This window comes from Armigeres subalbatus, unplaced genomic scaffold (assembly GCF_024139115.2).
Source record: "Armigeres subalbatus isolate Guangzhou_Male unplaced genomic scaffold, GZ_Asu_2 Contig1635, whole genome shotgun sequence".
In the NCBI taxonomy this organism is placed as follows: Eukaryota; Metazoa; Arthropoda; class Insecta; order Diptera; family Culicidae; genus Armigeres; species Armigeres subalbatus.
This window is the reverse complement of record NW_026942434.1, coordinates 23,526-45,981: the sequence shown is the minus strand read 5'-3', so window position 1 is coordinate 45,981 and position 22,456 is coordinate 23,526. Positions and strand designations below refer to the sequence as shown.

The window sequence follows — 22,456 nt, the reverse complement described above, 5'->3', positions numbered from 1 at the left end:
CAAATGAAGTGTCGACTATAGGGAAGCAATTTCCTATTATGGACCCCCAGGGGTCTACTATAGGGCGAATTCAGTCAGACTTTAAAATGTTAATTTCAACGAATAACGTCGAGTATTTGAGTGTTTTATGTATGTATCGTAAAGAGGAGATGCAGAGCTTGATATTAGATATCACGCAAAATTAATATTTTGAAAATTTCCAGTCCTTATGCCAGGAAAAGCAAAATTTCACTACTAGGGGGTCCACTATTGGGTATTTTACCCTATTGAATAAAGAAATTGGTTGGATAAAGCGACACATGGTTTGAGCACGTAAAGTCAGATTTATTTCTTTACATGTGGATTATCGTACTCAGAATTTTCATGAATCTAGCGGTAAATTATACCTAACGTGCATCTCTTTCACGGTAGCTCCCTCCAACACTGCCAATGCACCTAAAACTTTTTGGGTGGCATCCTTAATGTCATTGTATGTATGCATCAACTCAATGAGTTCTACTTTATCTTGTTCCTCTGACGGCTTTGCTTGGTTTAGAGTTTCAGCCTTCTCCGAATGATTCATTTTGAGCTTCTCCTCCGGCGATGAAATGCTAGGCATTATTCTGTAATACATATGAAGATGAAACATAATTACATTTCATTTTTCATCATTTTCCAAGCGGTTAAGGCATAGCGTGAATAGTTCATAATTATTATGGGTACAGAACTGCACTCAGGAAAATCGACACATACCTACTTTATGGCAAAAATCCATGTATTTTGAAATATGCATATCATGTGTCGGCACAAACCAAATTGCATACAAATTCACACATGGATACGATGACCCACATAGATAGTATGTATGAACGCTCATGTGATGCATGCGAGCGCATGAAATATATGTGTCAAAAATATGGAATGCATTTGGCAACCCTCATTGCAAAAATCCATGTGTAAACTCATGAATATAATGCGGAGTTTTTTGTGAGTGTGTGAATAATGTGGATTTTGCAAAGACATTTTGCTTCCAGCTTATCCCAGCCAGCAAAATATGTTCCAGGCAAAGACGATAGCGACAATCTTTATGTGAAGTTATTTCAACCGAGGTTTCAACTTTCAACAGAAACAGAATCCATCTCCCAAGCCCAAGCCAAACTCCAAACTTACATTTCTCACACCCCTGCGCCGATTTGTAGACTTCCAATCCTCCAGGCGGCCCTGTTTCGATTCGTGTGCGAAAAAACAACAAACGTCAAAGTAGACGGAGCTGTCGTCCTGCTGCAGGCAAAAATCTTTCAAAGGTTTTCTGATGAACGTGAAAGTGTTCTCCAGTGCTGTGAAAAATCGCTAATTTACACCTACGAAGCCGCAAACAAAGTAAGTAATCTATCCGGAACGGAAGTGCTGGGGTGCTTACCTGCCGTACGATAGTGTTGCAGTGACTCAGAAAGTGCTGGAAATGTGGTTTTGCGTCGAAAGAAAAAGGTGACTTCTCCCACTACTGCTTCTGCTGCCTGGCTGCGCTCATCAAGATGTGTGTGCGTTAGGGTGTTCCATAAATTGCATTAAAGGGGAATATGTTTCAATGAATTTATCAACTGCAAAATTAACGATTTTTATTTTTCTCGTACAAGGTTGTTTTTTTTTAAATAAATTTGTTTCAAATAATGGTATGTCACTAAAAACTGTTCGTAGAATTTCACCAATCTGAATAGTCATGGGCAACATTTTCAAAATGAAAAGTAAATACATTCTTATTCAAGTATTCTGCATTTCATTTTTATTTCGAATAAAAAGTTAAGCCAGAATTTAAGCTAATGCTATTTATATTCCTTAAAATAAATCCTATATATAAGAATAAGCTATTAATACAAGAACTGTGTAATGGCCCCTTTAAAAATGCTGAATAACGAACAACAAAAATACTCATGATTTGTCATCGATCCTACCTGTAGACGATAGGGACAATTTATTCTGCGATCAATTTCGTCTGCAACAAACATGATGTAATGGTGTGTGATAACAACAAATATGATGAAATGTTGTTTCTTTGCTTTGAAATTACCATTTTTCGTTCGTTACAAAAAAAATCTAAAATAACTAATCATTATTTCCGCTTATTACCGCTCACGGGCATCAACTGTTTTGTGACTTAATTTTCGTACATTTGGATTTTCAAATAATTTAATCGATTTTATATTTTGTTAATAACTCAATTGTTTCAAAAGCTACAACCGTGATCATCGATTCTGGTGCAAGAAACAATCATCATTTATCACACCAAACCATCAAATCATCGACAAACTAGCGCAATTTGATACAATGATAAAAAGAGAACATTGACGAAGAGAAATCGATCTTACGCCTCTATGAAATTAAGCGCGAGAATTGATTGTTATAAAACATTATTGCTTTTCAAAAAGTAGGTACACTCAAAATAATCCACACTTCAATGCCACCTGGAAAATCACGTAGATCAGACAGAATGAACTTTCTCCTGACTTCATCTGTCGAAGGTAACAATCATTGGACCTTAGATAGAAAACAAATTGAAGACCAGTAATTGTTATTGTGGGGCCCTGTGTATGTTACGTGGAAATCACGTAGATGTTCTCAGTATTCATTCACTATTTTAGTTCACTATGTGCTGTTGTACGCTGCCATTTCTGATTGACTTCTAATAAAGAAGTCGAAAATTAACTTAGAAAAACAAGTGGTTTTCGTACAGCAAACCAACCATATCGATTGTTAGTAGAACAAGCCTTGTCTACTTAACTTCTTAAATCTGCAGAAATTGAACAAAGGTATGTACAACATAACTAATGCAGATGTACATCAAGAAAATATTTTTTCTCATCTTTTTGTAGAAATCCAAAATTACTACCGTTTGAGGCAAATAGCACACCATAAAATGTATAAAAGCAACACCGATGAAATGGCAGTGACGGAGAAGCTACACATTTGTTTCGTTTTGATGTATTTATTAAATACAAATTAAATATATTTTATGCTACAAAGTTCTTGACTTATTTTAATTGAATAATAATAGCTAAAGAAAAATACCTTGAAATACAAATTAAATATCCATAATGATCACCAAAACACCATTTACTTTTTATCAGAACATAACTTTGATGCCACCGGAAAAGTCACGTAGCTATTATGTGATACTCCAGTAACATGATAAGAGTTCACGAGTTCATTTGTCACCTTCGATTCACGTAGCTGCTACGTGAAAAGTATGATGGAAAAAAGCCACTTATGTTTTCACGTAACATTGACGTTTGGATTATTTTGAGTGTACACCATGAAGAGTCGCGTGCATGTGTCGCGAGCACGAGAAGTTGTTTATTATCATTATGCACCAGTAACCTTATTTGATCATATTTCATTCTTGATCTAGTAAATAACTTCAATGGACTAGTGGTCCCAGTCAAATGGAATCTTAATAGTGTCAATCGGATAAATGATTGTGCTTATATTTTTTTACAAAGCGACCATAATGAATTACAAAAATTCAGCTTCCATATACCTTTGCGACGACTGCGATGAGCAGGGCACGTAGCCATAATGTCGGACAGAAACCCGGTTAAAATGGTTCTCGACAAGGTGGATCGATCAGGTGGAAGATGACTTGCGGACCTTCCGTAGACTGCGTGGTTGGCGACATGTAGCTATGGACCGAGCCGAATGGAGAAGACTCTTATATACCGCACAGGCCACTTTGGCCTAATACATTTGCGACGAACCCGTAATACTCTAAGCAGTCAGCGAAAAGGTCGCATTTTGAGACGTTCCGCGAAGATCCCCATAATCGTTTCTCATTTCTGAGTGTGGAACCCAAACATCCAAACCTCTGCCACCCCTTGTGTTTCTGGACTGAGCAATTACCGTGTCAAGTCATAAAGGTAAAAAGGGTGGCAGCTGAATCCCTTCTTGGAAGTCCTCCAAAGCGCGGATTGATTGCTTTGAAGCATTGTATGACTTATCAGAGCAGCAGGACACTCGTAACGTAAGCGATAATAAAGTTATCCACATAGGGTTCTTTCTAAAATTACGTAACGCTAAATTCGATGATTTTGGACCCCCACCCTCCCCCACGTAACACTTTTTGTATGGAAGGTTTAATTTTTTTGTATGGATCGTAACGCTCGAATTGACCCCCTCCCTCCCCCTTCATTTATTTATTTATTTATCATCAGACTAAGGCCGGAGTGGCCTGTGCTGCACATAAAAGACTTCTCCATTCAGCTCGGTTCATGGCTGCACTTCGCCAACCACGCAGTCTGCGGAGGGTCCGCAAGTCGTCCTCCACCTGATCGATCCACCTTGCCCGCTGTGCACCTCGCCTTCTTGTTCCCGTCGGATCGTTGTCGAGAACCATTTTCACCGGATTACTGTCCGACATTCTGGCTACGTGCCCGGCCCACCGCAGTCTTCCGATTTTCGCGGTGTGAACGATGGATGGTTCTCCCAACAGCTGATGCAACTCGTGGTTCATTCGCCTCCTCCACGTACCGTCCGCCATCTGCAACCCACCATAGATGGTACGCAACACTTTCCTTTCGAAAACTCCCAGTGCGCGTTGGTCCTCCACGAGCATCGTCCAGGTCTCGTGTCCGTAGAGAACTACCGGTCTTATAAGCGTTTTGTAGATAGTCAGCCCTCCCCCTTCAGCGTTACGTAATTTGTGAAAAAACCCAAAGTGAAAAGGCGTGCTGCGGCTGCGAGTTGGACTTTCTACGGCTTGCATAGCCAGCTAAAGCCTCACAGCTTACAAACACGGACAAAACTAGCGCTAATGGGTCAAACACAATTGATACGTTTGCGTGCGTTTTGACAGTTATCAATTGTGTTTGGTCCACAAGGTGTCTTGAATAGAAGTGATTTGATGAAAAAAAAATACTTTGGCTGCTAGATCAAAGCAAACTAGATGTTGGTCACGCGAACGCACAATGGCGGAAACCCGGACAAAACCTCAATTTTTTCATTCGTTTCGCGAAATTTGTATTTTTTTTAATTTCACACGTATAGGTACACTCGCCTCTCCACATCTCGATATTGAAGGGACCATCGAGATAGAGAGAGATCGAGGAATGGAAGGAAAATTGAAATGGGTATCCAAAAAAGCTCGTTGCTATGAAAAATTATTGTCCAAAGATGGTCTAGTAGCATAAAAATTTGAACATATTGACATAAGGAGAGTGAATCTTGAACAAAATATGATCATAACCAGGGATTGAATACTAAAGAGAATGAACAAGTCTCTCACTTATCATCTCTGTATACATATAGGTACGATATGTAGCATACCGCGAGAGACTTTTTTCGCAAGCTGTCATGATAGAAAACTGATTCGGGAGGTTATACCCCATGATAAACTTCTTTTTGAAAGCTCCAAATCTGGCTCAGATGATGCATTTCAAATTGCTCTACACAGCTATGCAGTAACCAACACGAAATTAGCATTAGCATTAGCATTAGCATTGTTACGGTGTAATTCGTAGATTGGACACTAGTGATACTCATGTTTTACTTTTGAGATCCTTATCTAGAATGCTATCAGAAATCAAGAAGGGGAGTGGTCTTTGGTTCCAGTCTTAAACAAAAATAACAAAAGCATGAGGATTACTACTCCTGGCCACGCCCATCTTCACCGTAACTAGGGAGAGGAAGGAAGTGTTGATGTAGTACTTACTTAACGAGAGGCCACCGACTTAGCGACACCCTCATAAGTACCACGGAGTTGGATAATGAGGAAGGTAATCGTTGGGTCAGGATTTGCCTGTAGCTAGCAATGTAACCGTGGTAGATCTTACCCCGTAACACACCACGTTAAGGTGTCTACCCAGCATTACGGGTCAAATGCAGTAACCAACACGAAATGAGCGAAAACAAAGCGGGAATCCCCATTTTTCCTTTGGGCCCTCCTATCCGATTCTGTTTTTTCGCACTTACAAGTTTGTATACAAGTATACAAGTTTGATAAATTTGTTATCATGGCTTGTTTTGATTCGAAACAGTTTTTGCCTCTCTTTTATCGTTGTTCGTTATCTATTAGAGCGATTTCTGCAAACCCTGATCATAACACATCGAGATAGGGAGGTTATCGAGATGTAGAAACCCCAAATGTATGTAGATTAAACGGACTGAGGAAACCAACGACATAGGGAGAGATACCGAGATGTAGAGAGTCGACTGTTTTAAATGAACTGATTCCAAAATTTGTAGCTTGTAAATTTAATTTTTGGTGGCTTATTGAAGTTAATGCTGTAAAGCATCTCCCGAACAAATTTGTATGGAAAATGAAAATTTGACTAAAGTTTTTTCGGGAACGACTCGAAACGATCTGGCATCATGTACTGAAACTTATTTTTGGTCTACTTTCCGGTGGTTAGTGCCCTGTCCACGGATGATGGGGTCAAGTCAAGTGTCTGCATATTGTTAACATTGTGAAATAATTTGTTCTTTTATAGTTCGCATTGCTAGTATAGAAGTATTATTAGTACCCAACACATTACCGTTAGACGATAACGAGATGAATTTAATTGCATCCGAGTATGGTTACACTATTAAGCAGTACTGAAGTAAGTACTTTAAACCCGGTAACATTTCAATTTAACAGAAACGCGTCAAATATTTCTGCCAATATATAGAAAATAATTAAACACTTGATATATCATACCTCCATGCAAATACTTAGAGAAGGTGTCGCATGATCTAACAACATCTGCTTGAGTATATGCTGCGGAGGTTCCGGCAGGGTCTAGTACCAGTCTTAACTAACAAAATACTAACACAAAAGACTGGGAAGCAAACGATCATCCATTGCACCATTTGTAGTTCATAGTTCAGTATACAGTAAGTAGTAAAAGTAGATACTGTAGATTTACTTATTTTGCTATATACGGTGAATGTATTTGTTATTTCTTTTGTGTAATCTTTTTTTTACTCTGACTTTTATTGCATGGATCAACGATCAAACAAACCTGTTTCTCTTTTAATTTTTTTCGGGTTAGGAAAAAATAAGACATACTCTAATATAGAGAATGATTGAAGGACATAGAAGACGTGACTAAGTGTATTCTGAAAGACAGATAACCTTATAACACATTAAATGACCGATAGTGAATGAATTCATCTTCAGCGCTAGATAGTAAAACAAGAGATAGAGTCACGTTTAACTGAGACCATAGCCACCTATGTACATGAGAATACACCATATGATGCTTTCATCCACTATCCTTTTCTCTACATGACTAATAGTTCGACCACCTAAGGTCGTGAGGAGGATCAAATAATGTCTTTTTAAGCCCATCATCAAATGGAAGTTCACGAAATGGTTTGAAAACATTACCTACTGAATCTAGTTCCGAGATGATGTTGATGCTATGCAAGGCCGTCATAAGTCCACAAAGATAGTATTAGGCGTTTTCTTGGAACAAGGTTCAAAATATGTAGTTGTTAAAATTGCAGGCTCATTTTTTTTAAGATTGTTTGGTGAACGGTTCTGAACTGTGGCCCATTTTGGCTTTTCGATTCAGTTTTGACTGCTTTCACTAGGTAATTTTCAAAACTTTGGACGATTATTGATACTCATCAAATTGTAATACGATATTTTAGTTTCAGAATACGTTTTCATTAAAAGTACAAAATCGAAAACAAAATATCAATGTTTAGTTATGTGACCAAAAGATCCAACGAGTAGTGCATATTTTTAATGATGTTATTCATATAAATCAATGCTTCATAATCGTAAAATTCATTCATTTAGCTAGGAAATCGACGCAATGAAGCATTACCATACCATTGATAACTGAATCTTGGACCAGACTTTAAAGACTTGAATTTTGAAGAGCGGAATAGAACATGACCATTTGACTACTGAAATTTATGATATCAGACAGTACTGTAAAGGATATGACGCCATAATCTTGATCAACCGCCAAAATAATGGAAGCTCTCAGATTAATATGTCGATTTATTGCAATAGTACTTAAATTAATTTATTGTATATTTACGATACCATTTAAATTATTCCATGTTGAAACAAAGTCCACTAGTATGATCCCATCACATTACATCAAAGTGTTATGGCTCGGCTGCGGTGGTGGGCGCGGTGACGCGTTTTGACAGAGAATACAGAATTACTGTCAAGATGCGCCGTTGCGTTAATCGCTGTAGAACGGCCTTTACTTGGAGATGGCATCAGTACCACCCGTTGTCAACATAGACTACTATTCGGTATTGAATGTCGGCTCCAAGAAAACATTAAATCAACTTTACATGTTAATTATTCGGAAAACATTCATGCGCGTGATGAGCTTTCATTATTATTATTATTTGTTTTTAAACTGACAGACTGCGGGAAGAGAAATGTAACGGTATGATCACAATACGAACCCAGACCGCAGTGACCTAGTGAGCAACATAGCTTGAGTCGTCTGCTAGTATTGTGTATCACATGGAGAGCCCAGCCGAGATACCAGTCTATTAAGACTACAACTGGTCAACCCTCGAAAAAAAAAAGAAAGAACCATGACGCGCATAATATCCAGGTCGCGTCTAACGTGGCCAATTCGATTCTCGAATTCGATATCCCGCTGCAGCATCGGCTTGAAACGCAGCGTTAGCGGGAATGGAACCTTCGTCATCCATGTCTTGAAATAACTCGTTTCTCATTATTGAAGTAATGCCGTTTCATAGTGAACGACTGCGTAGTGAGGTATTTGCCGTTCTCACGGGGAAGCCGCACACGGATCATAAATCTTTCAGAATTTATCACAAAACCCCTAAAATTTCTCCATAGTACTTATTTTCCTGCGGGGGCTCATTGATTAGATATACTGTCCAATCAGTAAAATATTTTCCAAAAAATAAATCCTTATTTACTGACTAACTCAGTTATGTTCACATAAACAAACTACCTTTATTATGTTTATTTGACATTTCTCGTTAATGCTGACACCTCGGTAATGTAAAATATTGCTGTTGAAATTACTGGGGGATCCGTAGTCCAAAAACTCAGTAAAATTTTACCGACTTCGGTAGTGATGTAAAAAACCTTTTAGTTTTATAAACTTGGTCGAAAATACGGGCGTTTTTTGAATCAGACCTTCGCTGCTCTTCAAATATAGTTGATATTCTCAGGTCAGAATATGTTGGCATAATATCTACTTACTGCCTTCAATTGTGGAACTCCGAAAAAAATTTAAATGGAACATAAACACTGTTATTAAACAGCATTATTTAGACTCTAAGTTTAACGATTATTATGTCTATGGTTTAACTTCCATTACATACGATCGTTTGACGTGACCTTAGATACGTACAAAACCTTAAATTAGGTGATTACGAAATTATAAGAAAAAATGACCAATTTCTAACGAATATTTCAAGAGTTATTTTGGTTGAAAAATATGTTACAGGTGACTTACACCTTAGTACTTGGTACCAGCATGGCAAAATATAATCTAGCTACGGCAATTCTCGCATCATACTACTCAATAGGGTATTCAAGCTACGAGCTGTATCAAGTGTTATTGGATAACTTGATGTCAGAGAGAACGTATCACATTCCACTGGGACTAAAGAATATGCATATGGAATGTCGTCTCATATAAAGATATTCTATATCTGGTGATAAAGACACATTAAACTTTGGAACTGAAACTAAACCATCTACATTTTTGACGCACCCTAGTTCGCGTGTTGCTGCTGTGGAGTGCAAAAAACAATCACCCAGCAGCAAACAGCACTGTGGAGCATAGACTTTTTACGTGTGCTCGAAGATTCAATCAGCAGCATGCAGTAAGCACATGAAGCAAGAAAACAAGAAAATTAATGTCACTCGTGTGCGCAGTCTGAATGCTAGTGTGTGGCGTCTAATCCCAAGTACTGCTCTATATGGGCTAGTTTTGGAGCAGCTTATAAGGCAGGATGGATGAGGGATCAAATTATTTAGTATTTAGGACATTATCTTTTTGCGTATTTTGCACTTTGGCAATGTATACCTCCCTTTGTTCTAGGTGGACGAATTAGTATGGATATAGTTGCAATGAATCATCTACATAGATGTTCTTTGTCATCGACCAAACCACAATAAATAAAATTTAAGATATGTCTTGTTTCCCTGGACTGGTCTATTACGCTCGTCGAGCACACTAAAATTTAAATTCAATTAGGCCTTTTAAGAGACGAACTTGTTTTACGCGTTAGTCCCAAAGATAATCATCAATATAAAAGTGACCTTACTATTGTTATGAGTAGTAATGAAGCTACAACACCGAATTTATTCCTTCTTGGAAAACCAAACTCAATACTACTTATCAAATCAATGTTGATTTGAATCTGTTCGCCACATGGAACTCTTCTAACCGATTGCACTTACCCTTTTTTCAGATGTCGAATAATGCAGCGCATCGACACCGGTATAAGAATGTTGGCCTGGACTCAACAGAGATGCGCCGGCGGCGCGAAGAAGAAGGCATCCAGTTGCGCAAACAAAAGCGCGAAGAGCAACTCATCAAACGGAGGAATGTAAACGAAGATCTGGACCAGGACGCCATTCTAGCAGTAAGTTCGACGAAGGTCGTGTAGGTAGTAGACGTAGATGTAATACGGAAGGTTTTTGTTTTTAGGACGAACAACAGACATCGGACGCGCACCCTCTGATCAAACCGGAAACCATCCAAGCATTGTACAGTACCAACGTGGAAGACCAGCTGGCAGCTACACAGAAGTTCCGCAAACTGCTTTCCAAGGAACCGAATCCACCGATCGATCTGGTCATCCAGCATAACATTGTTCCGCGGTTTGTCGAGTTTTTGGCCAGCACGTCTAATTCGACATTGCAGGTAACTTTTGTTCTTGGTTTGATAAAAATTTATTCTACAATTTTTATATATTTGTTGGACAGTTCGAGGCAGCGTGGGCGTTGACTAACATCGCTTCCGGTACGTCAGAGCAAACCAGCGTCGTGATAGGAGCCGGTGCGGTTCCCATCTTCATCAAACTGCTGGAAAGTCCTCACGTTGACGTGCAGGAGCAGGCCGTTTGGGCGCTGGGCAATATCGCTGGTGATTCTCCGGAGTGTAGGAACTTCGTACTAGATGCCGGAGTGCTAGAACCATTGTTGCAGTAAGTGTTTTGCTTTTGATCCGTTAAACAATGATTATTAAATTGTCCCGGGCTTGGTTTCAGTGTTCTGAGCACGTCGACCCGGTTAAATCTGACCCGAAACGCCGTTTGGGCCCTGTCTAACTTATGTCGCGGAAAGAACCCCCCACCAGATTTCTCCAAGGTGGAGAAAGGGCTACCGATATTGGCCCGGCTGATGTTCCACAGCGATGTAGAAGTGCTGGGCGATGCCGTATGGGCTGTGAGCTACCTATCCGATGGACCGAACGATAACATCCAGGCAGTTATCGAGGCCGGCTGCTGTCGGAGGCTGGTTGAACTATTGATGTGAGTTAAATTGGCCGCAATATCCTCCGTTCTTTTCTGTTCTCTCGATAGTTAATCATTGGCATCCGTAGGCACAACAACAACAATGTGGTCTCCGCGGCCCTGCGAGCAGTCGGAAACATCGTCACCGGCAACGACACTCAAACGCAGCTGATTCTCAACTGCAATGCCTTACCGTGTATCCTGCAGCTGCTGACTTCGCCAAAGGAAACCATCCGGAAGGAGGCCTGCTGGACCATCTCGAATATAGCCGCCGGCAATCGGCAACAGATCCAGGCCGTCATCGACGCCAACATCTTCCCGAGCATCATCGATCTACTTTCCAAGGCGGACTTCAAGACGCGGAAAGAGGCTGCCTGGGCGATCACGAATGCCACCAGCGGTGGCACCGTCGATCAGATCAAGTACTTGGTAAGTGCGTTGTTTAGTTGTTGAATTATGTTTAGCTTGACCTAATTTTAGCAGTTGGGTTTATCCAATAGGCAGGGTTTGCTGAAATCGCTCTCATTAGATAATGAACAACGGTAAAAGAGAGGCAAAAACTGTTTCGTATTATTACAAGCCATGAAATCAAGTTTATCATTACTAGTATTTATGTAAGTGTAAAAAACGCATAATCGGGTTGGTTTCCCCCATCGAGAAGTGATGATAAAGCGCTTATTTTGTGTTGGAGACCATATATTTTTCGCATAGTTCTGTAAAACAAGTTGAAATGTATCATCAGAACAAGTGTTCCCGCGTTTGGAGTTTTTTAAAAGAAATTTATCATGGGGTTATGCCTCCCGAATCAGTTCTTTATCATGACAGCTTGCGAAAAAAATCTCTCACGGTATGCTACATGTCGTACCTCCCCCCGGTGTCGAGGGTGGTCCACCGGTGAAGGAAACTTCCGCACAGATGGTATCCCGACTACCAGCGGCTATCGCAGGGGACGACTTCGTCTTCGGGTTACAGAGGTGGTCCGACAGCTCCGGTGATAGATAACGTCCACACTAGCGGTGCCCTAGATGCCCGTAACATTTCATTCTTCTTTCTTCAACAGGTTGGTTGTTCGAGTGCCGAGGTCGGTCCGACGATTCCGATTGGCAAGAGACTTCCGTTTTACCGGGGCCCCGACTACCCGAGGCCCAGCACTGCTCACTGTGCTGGATTCCTCTCCGAATCGTTCTTCCGCAAACCTTAGGCAATCGAATACCACGTACTCTAAAGTCTCCTTTACGTTAATACACTCCGGGCATAATGGCGATGGCGCATGGCCACACCGGTGCACATATTGGCAGAAACAGCCGCGTCCGGACAGGAACTGTGTAAGGTAAAAGTTAACCTTTCCATGCGCCCTATTCAACCACGTCGACACATTGGAGATGAACTGGTGGGTCCACCTTTCATTCTCCACATTGTCCCACTCCTGCTGCTACTTCGTCCAGCCTACCGTCTTGCTCACATTTCTGGTATACCTCTCCATTGGTAGCACTGGATATCCTCTGCTAGGGTTATGCAGATTGGAGGCATTCCGGCGATAACGTAAACTGTCTACGAAATGGTTCTGTACGCACTCACGACTCGGATAGCCATTAGACGAAATACGCTATTCAACTTTTGCGGATACGTTTCGTCTTGAGCGCAGCTCACCAGGCTGGAACGATGTTCAGCATGATCCTTCCTAACGCACTGATCATTTAGCCGCCTTTTCACAGGAATAGTCGACATGGGTGTTGAAATTCAACCGGTCATCAATCATCACCCCGGATATTTCAGCGTCCGCATCGACGGTATGTCGTGCCCTCGAATGGTAATCCGTATCCGCTGAATCACTTTGCAGTTGCTGACTAGCACCACATCCGTTTTGTGATTAGCCGGCTGTAATTTGGCTCCATTCATCCAGCATTTCCACCTAGCTCTTCTAGTGATTCACCGGTTATCGTTAGGACGACATCATCCGCGAATTCGTAAATCTTCACGCCTTTGGCCAACTTCAACGTTAGCACCCCGTTTTACATCACGTTCACAGCGTTGGGCCTAATATGGACCCTTGTGGAACGCCCGTCTTAACCCTGATCGACTTCTACCCCGAATTCGTATCGTAAACTATAATCCGGTTCTGGAAGTGGCTCCTAAGGATCTTACACTGGAAATCGTTGATCCGCACTCCATGCAGCGCTGCGGCGATGGGCTCAAAACGCCTGGCTGGCACTATTAAGGCGTTTTTGACGGCAGATTTTTTGAAGGCGTTTTTGAAGGCAGATCGACGGTGGATGCAACCAGGACAGTCATTGAAGTTGCAGAGAGGGCGTCCAAGAATAAGAGCGGCATTCGGTTCTGCGCGGTCAGCACCTCGCTGACTGTTTAAGACCTTGCCCTCTGAAAGTGTCTCCTAGCTCTGAGACAAGCAGCGCGAAGGTTAGCAAGAAATTTGTTCCACCAGTAATTTGGCCGCCGGCTGTTCGTTGGCTCTAATTTCCTGGGCATCGTCGCATCGCAAGCCCTCGCTAGCGTTTCCGTCAGCTGGTTTGCGTTAAAGTATGTAGCGCCGCTGTCTGCTCGAAATGTTTCGATAAAAAGATCCTTGTCGAAGTCCTTCGTCTTTTTAATTTCTGCCCACGAGTTCTAATATCTCGTCGTACCATCGGCATTCGTGTTCCAACACCGTTCCATACCGGATCGCCTGGTGATCGTTATCTGTGTTCTCAAAATCATACGTAATTGCAGTTGAAGTGAAATAGAATTCCAGAAAGTCATACAGCAATGTATATGCAGGTCCCGGGATTCAGATGACCTCATCTTTCTACTCAATCGCAGTACAAAGACGGCTGTTGGTCGCTGGCAGGAGGAGCTCGACTACGTTGAGAGACATCGTGGCTTCCCCAGAGCTAACGGAAAAATTGAGTCTCGCTGTCCGATTTGTAGTTTTGAAATGAGACTGAGAGCGGGAGACGGGAGAGATTAGAATGCTCCCTTATGCTCAATACATGCCTATGGATGGCGTTCGAGAGCGTGAGGGTCACAGAGTAAGGAAGATCGTAATAATGAACGGGTTCAAAAGCGACTCCACATTTTTTGAGTTCGTATTCAAACTTCCAAAACAGTGTCTCCAACTTTGTAAAACTCATGCCAGTGATGTCATATTTAACAAGCGATACCACCTTGATTAGGTCTTCGCAATGAATGCAGCCCCCTTACCCCCCCAATTGACCAGATTGACTCCGGTGTGACATTCGGGTGAGTGCGAAAGAGACACATCTCGGTGGCTTTATTGAACGGTGATGACTGGTTTGTTAGACGGCGGATCATCCACACAAAGTTGGTTCAGTGATGGTTGGTGGGGCGTCCTCCTAAAACCGGCAATTGTTTGTATCTGTGAATCGTTCGCGCAAAGTTATCCCAAATCGGAAACATTTTTTTAACTTTATTAATGTGTTTTTGCCTCTCTCGGACACAAGAGACAAAAGAGGTATACACGACTCTCCAATTGAGATTGTGTGCTATCAACAAAAACATTTTTGTATTTTATTTTTGACTTCATTACGTTCATATTTGTTTTAGTACGCCCAACATAATCGTCGCCTATACATAACATATTGCAACAAGTGAAAGTTGACTGTATTTGTAGTCATTGATTACGAAAAATATCGATCGTCTGAATCACGAAAATTTGTGGAGCGCCCTGAACGTGAGGGATTTCCGAGAGCGTAAATGGAGGTGGCTCGTCGTGGTTGACGAAAAAAGACATCCCAGCAGAAGCAGACCAAGGAACTCTTTGGGATAGAACCTCAGAAAAGAAATAAAAGAAGTCGATAGGAAAGATATGAGCCAGCCTAGGGCTGAACATCTTTTTAATAAAAAGAAAAAAAGGACGATAGGAATCGGATCTGTGCTCAGATAAAGACTGAAACGATCAGCAGCTCAGGTTGGAGGCTTATGTGGGTTTATTACGTTGACTCTATGGGAGTTCTTGGAGTTCTTAGGATCCATAAGTCAGTAGGAGATCGACCTCTTACATTGGTCCCAATTCTAGGAACCAAGTCCAAAACCTTGAGTTCGGCGAGATGGATCTGTATAGGTCTCAGCCAAGCAGTTGTGAAGCAGAAAGCAAAAAAAAAATAACCTTGAGTTACAAAGGCTGTTAACGTGCAAAACTATCGTTGTTTTATTTGTTCGGCTTGTAAACTGCCATGTGGGCAGCAGGGACTATGTCCAAGGGCTTGACGATCCCTCCCCAGGCCATCTGCGAGTTGCGGGGCTTGCTAGGATGTGGTGGGGTTTGACAGTGGGCCCAGTTAAATTCCTATAAAAAGCTGCATGTATCCGCAAGTAGGCCCCACCAAAGCGACCGTGTGCCGCTCAAAGCGCACAAGCCCAAGTCCTGGTGTTAGGTGGGACGTTAAACAGCCCTGACACGACGGCCCTCCGACGAGACAGGAGGTTTGCGCAGGCCCAATAAGCCGCCTGGAAAACCAATAATTACGAACAATATAAGAGATAATGCGACTCGATATAATCGGCGAAGACCTAGGCGACGAATAAAGGATCACGATTGGGAGCTTGGAACATGGAACTGCAAGTCGCTAGGCTTCGCAGCTTGCGACAGGATGATCTACGATGAATTACATCCCCGCAACTTCGACGTCGTGGCGCTGCAGGAGATTTGCTGGACAGGACAGAAAGTGTGGGAAAGCGGGCATGGGGCGGCTACATTCTACCAAAGCTGTGGCACCACCAACGAGCTGGGAACCGGATTCATAGTGATGGGTAAGATGCGCCATCGTGTGATTGGGTGGCAGCCAATCAATGCAAGGATGTGCAAGCTGAGGATTAAAGGCCGTTTCATCAACTATAGCATCTTCAACGTGCACTGCCCACACGAAGGAAGACCCGACGACGAGAAAGAAGCGTTCTACGCACAGCTGGAGCACAGATACGATGGATGCCCACTGCGGGACGTCAATCCGACCACTACTTCGTTGCAGTATGCCTGCGCTCAAAACTCTCGACGGTGTACAACACGCGTCGAAGTCGGACGCCGCGGCTTAACATTGGGCGGCTACAAGACGGTAGACTAGCCCAAGAATACGCGCAGCAGCTGGAAGTGGCACTCCGAACGGAAGAGCAGCTAGGCGCAGCGTCTTTTGATGATGGCTGGACTTGGCACGGTGCCCCCGGATCAGAGAAACGACTGGCATGACGGCGAATGTGAGCAGTTAGTAGAAGAGAAGAATGTGGCATGGGCGAGATTGCTGCAACACCGCACGAGGGCAAACGAGGCACGATATAAACAGGTGCGGAACAGACAAAACTCGATTTTCCGGAGGAAAAAGCGCCAACAGGAAGATCGAAACCGTGAAGAGAAGGAGCAACTGTACCGCGCTAATAACACACGAAAGTTCTAACCGAAAGTTGAACCGTTCACGTAAGGGCCACGTGCCACAGCCTGATATGTGTAAAGACATAAACGGGAACCTTTTTACGAACGAGCGTGAGGTGAACCAAAGGTGACGGCAGCACTACGAAGAACACCTGAATGGCGATGTGGCAGACGAAGATGGCGGTATGGTGATGGACCTGGGAGAATGCGCGCAGGACATAATTTTACCGGCTCCGGATCTCCAGGAAATCCAGGAGGAGATTGGCCGGCTGAAGAACAACAAAGCCCCTGGAGATGACCAACTACCAGGAGAGCTATTTAAACACGATGGTGAAGCACTGGCTAGAGCGCTGAACTGGATCATTACCAAGATTTGGGAGGAGGAAGTTTTGCCGCAGGAGTGGGAAGGTGTCGTGTGTCCCATCTACAAAAAGGGCGATAAACTGGATTGTAGCAACTATCGCGCAATCACATTGCTGAATGCCGCCTACAAGGTACTCTCCCAAATTGTATGACGCCGACTAGCACCAATTGCAAGGGAATACGTGGGGCAGTACCAGGCGGGTTTTATGAGCGAACGCTCCACCACGGATCAGGTGTTCGCCATTCGCCAAGTACTGCAGAAATGCCGCGAATACAACGTGCCCACACATCATCTATTCATCGACTTCAAAGCCGCATATGATACAATCGATCGGGACCAGCTATAGCAGCTAATGCACGAACACGGATTTCCGGATAAACTGACACGGTTGATAAAAGCGACGATGGATCGGTGATGTGCGTGGTTAGAGTTTCAGGGGCATTCTCGAGTCCCTTCGAAACCCGCAGAGGATAACGGCAAGGTGATGGTCTTTCGTGTCTGCTATTCAACATCGCTTTGGAAGGGGTAATAGGAAGAGCAGGGATTAACACGAGTGGTACAATTTTCAATAAGTCCGTCCAGCTATTTGGCTTCGCCGACGACATTGATATTATGGCACGTAACTTTGAGAAGATAGAGAAAGCCTACATCAGACTGAAGAGGGAAGCCAAGCGGATCGGACTAGTCATCAACACGTCGAAGACAAAGTACATGATAGGAAGAGGTTCAAGAGAAGACAATGTGAGCCACCCACCGCGAGTTTGCATCGGTGGTGACGAAATCGAGGTGGTAGAAGAATTTGTGTACTTGGGGCTCACTGGTGACTGCCGAAAATGACACCAGCAGAGAAATTCGGAGACGCATAGTGGCTGGAAATCGTACATACTTTGGACTCCGCAAGACGCTCTGATCGAATAGAGTTCGCCGCCGTACCAAACTGACAATCTACAAAACGCTCATTAGACCGGTAGTCCTCTACGGACACGAGACCTGGACGAAGCTCGTGGAGGACCAACGCGCACTTGGAGTTTTCGAAAAGAAAGTGCTGCGTACCATCTATGGTGGGGTGCAGATGGCGGACGGTACGTGGAGGAGGCGAATGAACCACGAGTTGTGCACAGCGGGCTAGGTGGATCGATCAGGTGGAAGATGACTTGCGGACCCTCCGTAGACTGCGTGGTTGGCGACGTGTAGCCATGGACCGAACCGAATGGAGAAGACTCTTATATACCGCATAGGCCACTTCGGCCTTAGTCTGAATAAATAAATTAGCCACAGTATTTCCAGTATGACCCGGAATCCAGCAGAAACGGATAGGCTTATTGTTCTGTATGTGTGCTGTTTGTTCTATTTCCTGGATCCACGGATGTTTCGATGCTCCCCATTCTAACGCCTGCAAGCAGTTTGCCAAATCCGTTAGTATCAAGTGTTTCCGGTCCTCCTCAGCTATTTAATATTATTGCATAAGTTAGGTATGCAGTAACTAGAGCCGAACTCACCTGCAGTAGAGTCGTGCGGTTGCCACGCGGGATCCTTAGTCGCGACTCGCAAGTTTTCTTGGCCATCTTACAGTGCGGTTTGGACGTAAGCGTTCGGTCGAAAGTGACACCAAGGATCCTCAGGCGGTTAGTCTTTGGGATAGGTCTCTTGGGATATAGTCTCGACCTATGCTGCCGTCATATGCATATTTGTCCCATGTTTGCTGGGATTTCCTATGTACATGGGACAGTTATGCGTCTAACGGCAGTATGGTGATGCTCTGCATCGGCTCACGGCGTGCATTTGGAATAAAATAGAAAGCTTGTGACTTCTGATATGGCAGCACACGGAAGATCGGCTGCATGGCGACAAGAAACAGCGTCACGGACTAGACGGAACCCTGTGGCACTCCGTTTTCCTGCGGGTGTAGTTGAGACATGTGCTCCCTATAGACACCTGGAAGGTGCGCTCCGAGAGGAAGCTTTACAGAATGTTCAGCAGGTACCCACGAATTCGCCAAGACTTTAACGTTCACAATATACCATATCGCCAGATAGTAAGTTAAGCCTTCGACATATCAAGAGATGCAATCAAACAATAATAGGTAGCTACCTTTCAAGTTCGGCAAAATACGTGTCGGTGTCGGTGCCATGTTCTACACGTAAGGCATGTTGGCGCTTGTCGAGTCGTCCACTCAACTCTAGTTCGATAATCAACCTCCGATTGATGATCCGGTCGAAAAGTTTAGCCATGCAGCTGGTGAGTGAAATTGGCCGAAAGCCATTGGCTCCTGACTCGTGGGAATTAGTTTTTGGGATCGGAACGACGATAGCATTCCGCCAGCTTTCGAGAAATTCACCATTGCGCCAGATATTGTTCAGCAGTTCGAGGAGGAACATTTTCACGGATAGAGGAAGACGTTGCAATTGAGGATACCCTGTTGAATCGGGGCCTCTTGAAGCACCTCGTCCTTCGTCGAGGGCCCAAAGAAGTTCGCTAAGGGTAATATCGATACACATCACATCATCGTTGTTTTGCGAAAAAATGATGGTCTTTCGTTCATCCGCCGCTTTCGCCATCTGAAACAAGGGAGGTTAGCTGGAGGTCGCAGATCTCTCACTATAAACTTTTGCTAGTACTTCGGCTACCTCTTCGGGATCATCCGTGATCCCGTTCGATAGATGGAGGACTACCGGTTGTTGTTTCCGGTTGCCACGTAAAGTGTTCACCGTCCGCCACAATTCAATCGTCGTGCTACTAGGTACTATTCTCGCAACGAACTTTTCCTACGACTGCTTCTTTGCTGATCGCTTTTCGTACTGCTGCCCTTGCTTCCTGAAAACTCGCCAGTGCCTTGGGTTGATCCGGGTTGGATTGCTGGAGTCATCGAAGGGAGCGAAGACATTTTCTTCTCCATCGAATTGCCGTTTTCGCTTCGGGGCACCACCACGAAGCTGCTTTTGGATCAATTTTGCCGCTGGTCCGTGAAAACAGCTTTCATAGTGATGGGCGATATGCAAAGTCGCTTGATCGAGTGGTGACCGATCACTGAGAAAATGTGCAGGTTGAGGATCAAAGGCCGGTTCTTCAACTTTAGCATAATCAACGTCCATAGCCCACACTCCGGAAACACTGATGATGATAAGGACGCATTCTACAGCATACTCGCCTTTTTCAAGAGAAGCGCCTTGAAGAAGTGGAGTGCGGCAGATGGAACAGCTGTGCCGATCTCAAAAACACTCTCAGAAACACGCAAGTTCTATCAGAAGCTCAACGCATCCCGCGAAGATTTCGTGCCACGAGCCGCAATATGCAAGGATAATGATGGGACGATGTGAAAATCCGGCGGAATGCAGAAAATCAAAGCCCGATGTCGCTTTATTGAAGATACGCTGCAAGTCATGGTGAGCACTAGGAAGACCATAGTTTATGCGGCGAAAAGGAAGTTTTAGCATTGAGTTATTCTGCAGTTGTCGAGGTTGTGCCATGACGTTGATTCGTCGCAGAAGAGTGCCACAATCGAATCTACCTTGCCAAATATCGGCAATGGTTGATGCTCTTCATACATCACTTCTAGACAGTTCAGCTGGCAGCGGCTCTAGTAGCTAGGAAGTCGTAGCGGATCCCTTCAGAGAAGGTTGCGGACTGCGTACCGGGAATGTACACCGGCACTGTACCCACCATAAAAAGTGAATGTGCTTAAACCTTTGCATTTCATCCTGTAGCTAGATTCCACAAAACAAGTTATTGAAAGCACACGAATTTCGAAGCTGATTTTTATCTCATTCAAACAAATTGAAGTAAGGTTAAAATACTATTATTCTTCCATTTACTTCCATTATTAACTTTTTATGTAATTAATCAAATTGAAGTAGGGAAGTTTACATAAAACGAGGGTCAGACGTGCCTTCCCATGATAGAAAAGGAAGAATTTGTTGCGATTCATTAATCAATTGTTGCTAACTTTTTGGGCACCGTTCAAATATGTACTGGGTATCACCGTCATAAAACGTGCGTCAGTTGCTAAAGAAGAACGTGACTAATTACGAATATTGTTTTCTCTACAGGCTCAAGCTGGCTGCGTACCTCCCATGTGCGAGCTGCTCACCGTGATGGACCCGAAGATTGTGACCGTCGCCCTAAACGGACTGGAAAACATACTCAAGGCTGGCAACCAACACAAGGTTAAACCAAATCCGTACGCTGTACTGATTGAGGAATGCTACGGTAAGTTGCTAAACGTCATATGTTGTCCATCAGTTAATCGCAATCTCCACAATCCGCACCACTAGGTCTGGACAAAATCGAATTCTTGCAGTCGCATCAAAACACCGAGATCTACGAGAAAACCTTCAACATCATCCGGACGTACTTCAGCAATGACGAGGAGGACGTGGCCGTCGCCCCGTCCACCGAGAACAACCAGTTCCAATTTAACGCCGATCAATCTGTGCCAATGGACGGCTTCCAGTTCTAGGAAGCATCACACATCTCTACTACGTTTAGCTTTACAGTTTTGAGTATGCAAAATCAACCCGATCCTCATTATTTCACCTTACTTCCTATACTCTTCGGCGTTCGAGCGGTTTCGTTGGATGCGACAATTCTAGAACCAAATCATTAATAAGTTGTAAGTAGCCGACTCACATGATGACGATTAACCAGCAAAATGGTCTTGATGGCGGCATCCAAGCAGAACAGATATCGGCAGGACTTTCGTGTTTGAAAATATGTTTGTAATAGAAGGACGACCACCGGGACTCTTCATAGTCGCGACATTTATTGATGCAATCGAACTTCATAATACACAAGTTTCGTAAGAATTTCATAAATTGTGTAGAAATAGTTTACAGCCATGATGAGAATCTATAACGATGGCCTTTTTCCTACTGACCACCTGTTTGTGAAAACGCTTCCATTGGAAGTCATAATGATGTGTAAAAACTTATCTATAGCAAGACAGCAGAACATAAAATCAATATAAATATTTGGAATACCAAAAATATAAATACAGGCATTTTCCCTCGTCCAGGTCAGTGTGGTTTGGAACCTTGATCGGAACATCTCAGTGTTGGAAGCAGGTAGCAGTGGAAGCCATCCTGCTTGTGAGTGTGAGCAAGAAAACTACAACCACACATCAGAAAAAAAATTAATAAACAACAATATGATCTTTGACTAACAAAACAAATAAAAATGTGATTAGTGTTTGATAGTGGGGCACGATTTGATAAAAGAAAACCGTAATAAAAATGTGCATAACACAGACAAGTAACCAGAAGGAACACTTTTTTTTTGCTTTCATA

The 22,456-nt window shown here is 43.2% G+C and overlaps 1 protein-coding gene across 1 annotated transcript; it reads left to right on the top strand.

Moving 5' to 3' along the window:
- Positions 1–1,210: 1,210 nt before the first annotated feature.
- Positions 1,211–22,431, top strand: LOC134203083 (importin subunit alpha-6-like). Its single transcript, XM_062678060.1, has 8 exons — positions 1,211–1,359; positions 10,384–10,557; positions 10,623–10,838; positions 10,901–11,121; positions 11,185–11,448; positions 11,520–11,859; positions 21,221–21,380; positions 21,446–22,431. Exons 2-8 carry the CDS (start codon positions 10,384–10,386, stop codon positions 21,628–21,630), a joined length of 1,560 nt encoding a protein of 519 aa, XP_062534044.1. The 5' UTR covers positions 1,211–1,359; the 3' UTR covers positions 21,631–22,431.
- The last annotated feature ends 25 nt before the right edge of the window (positions 22,432–22,456 follow it).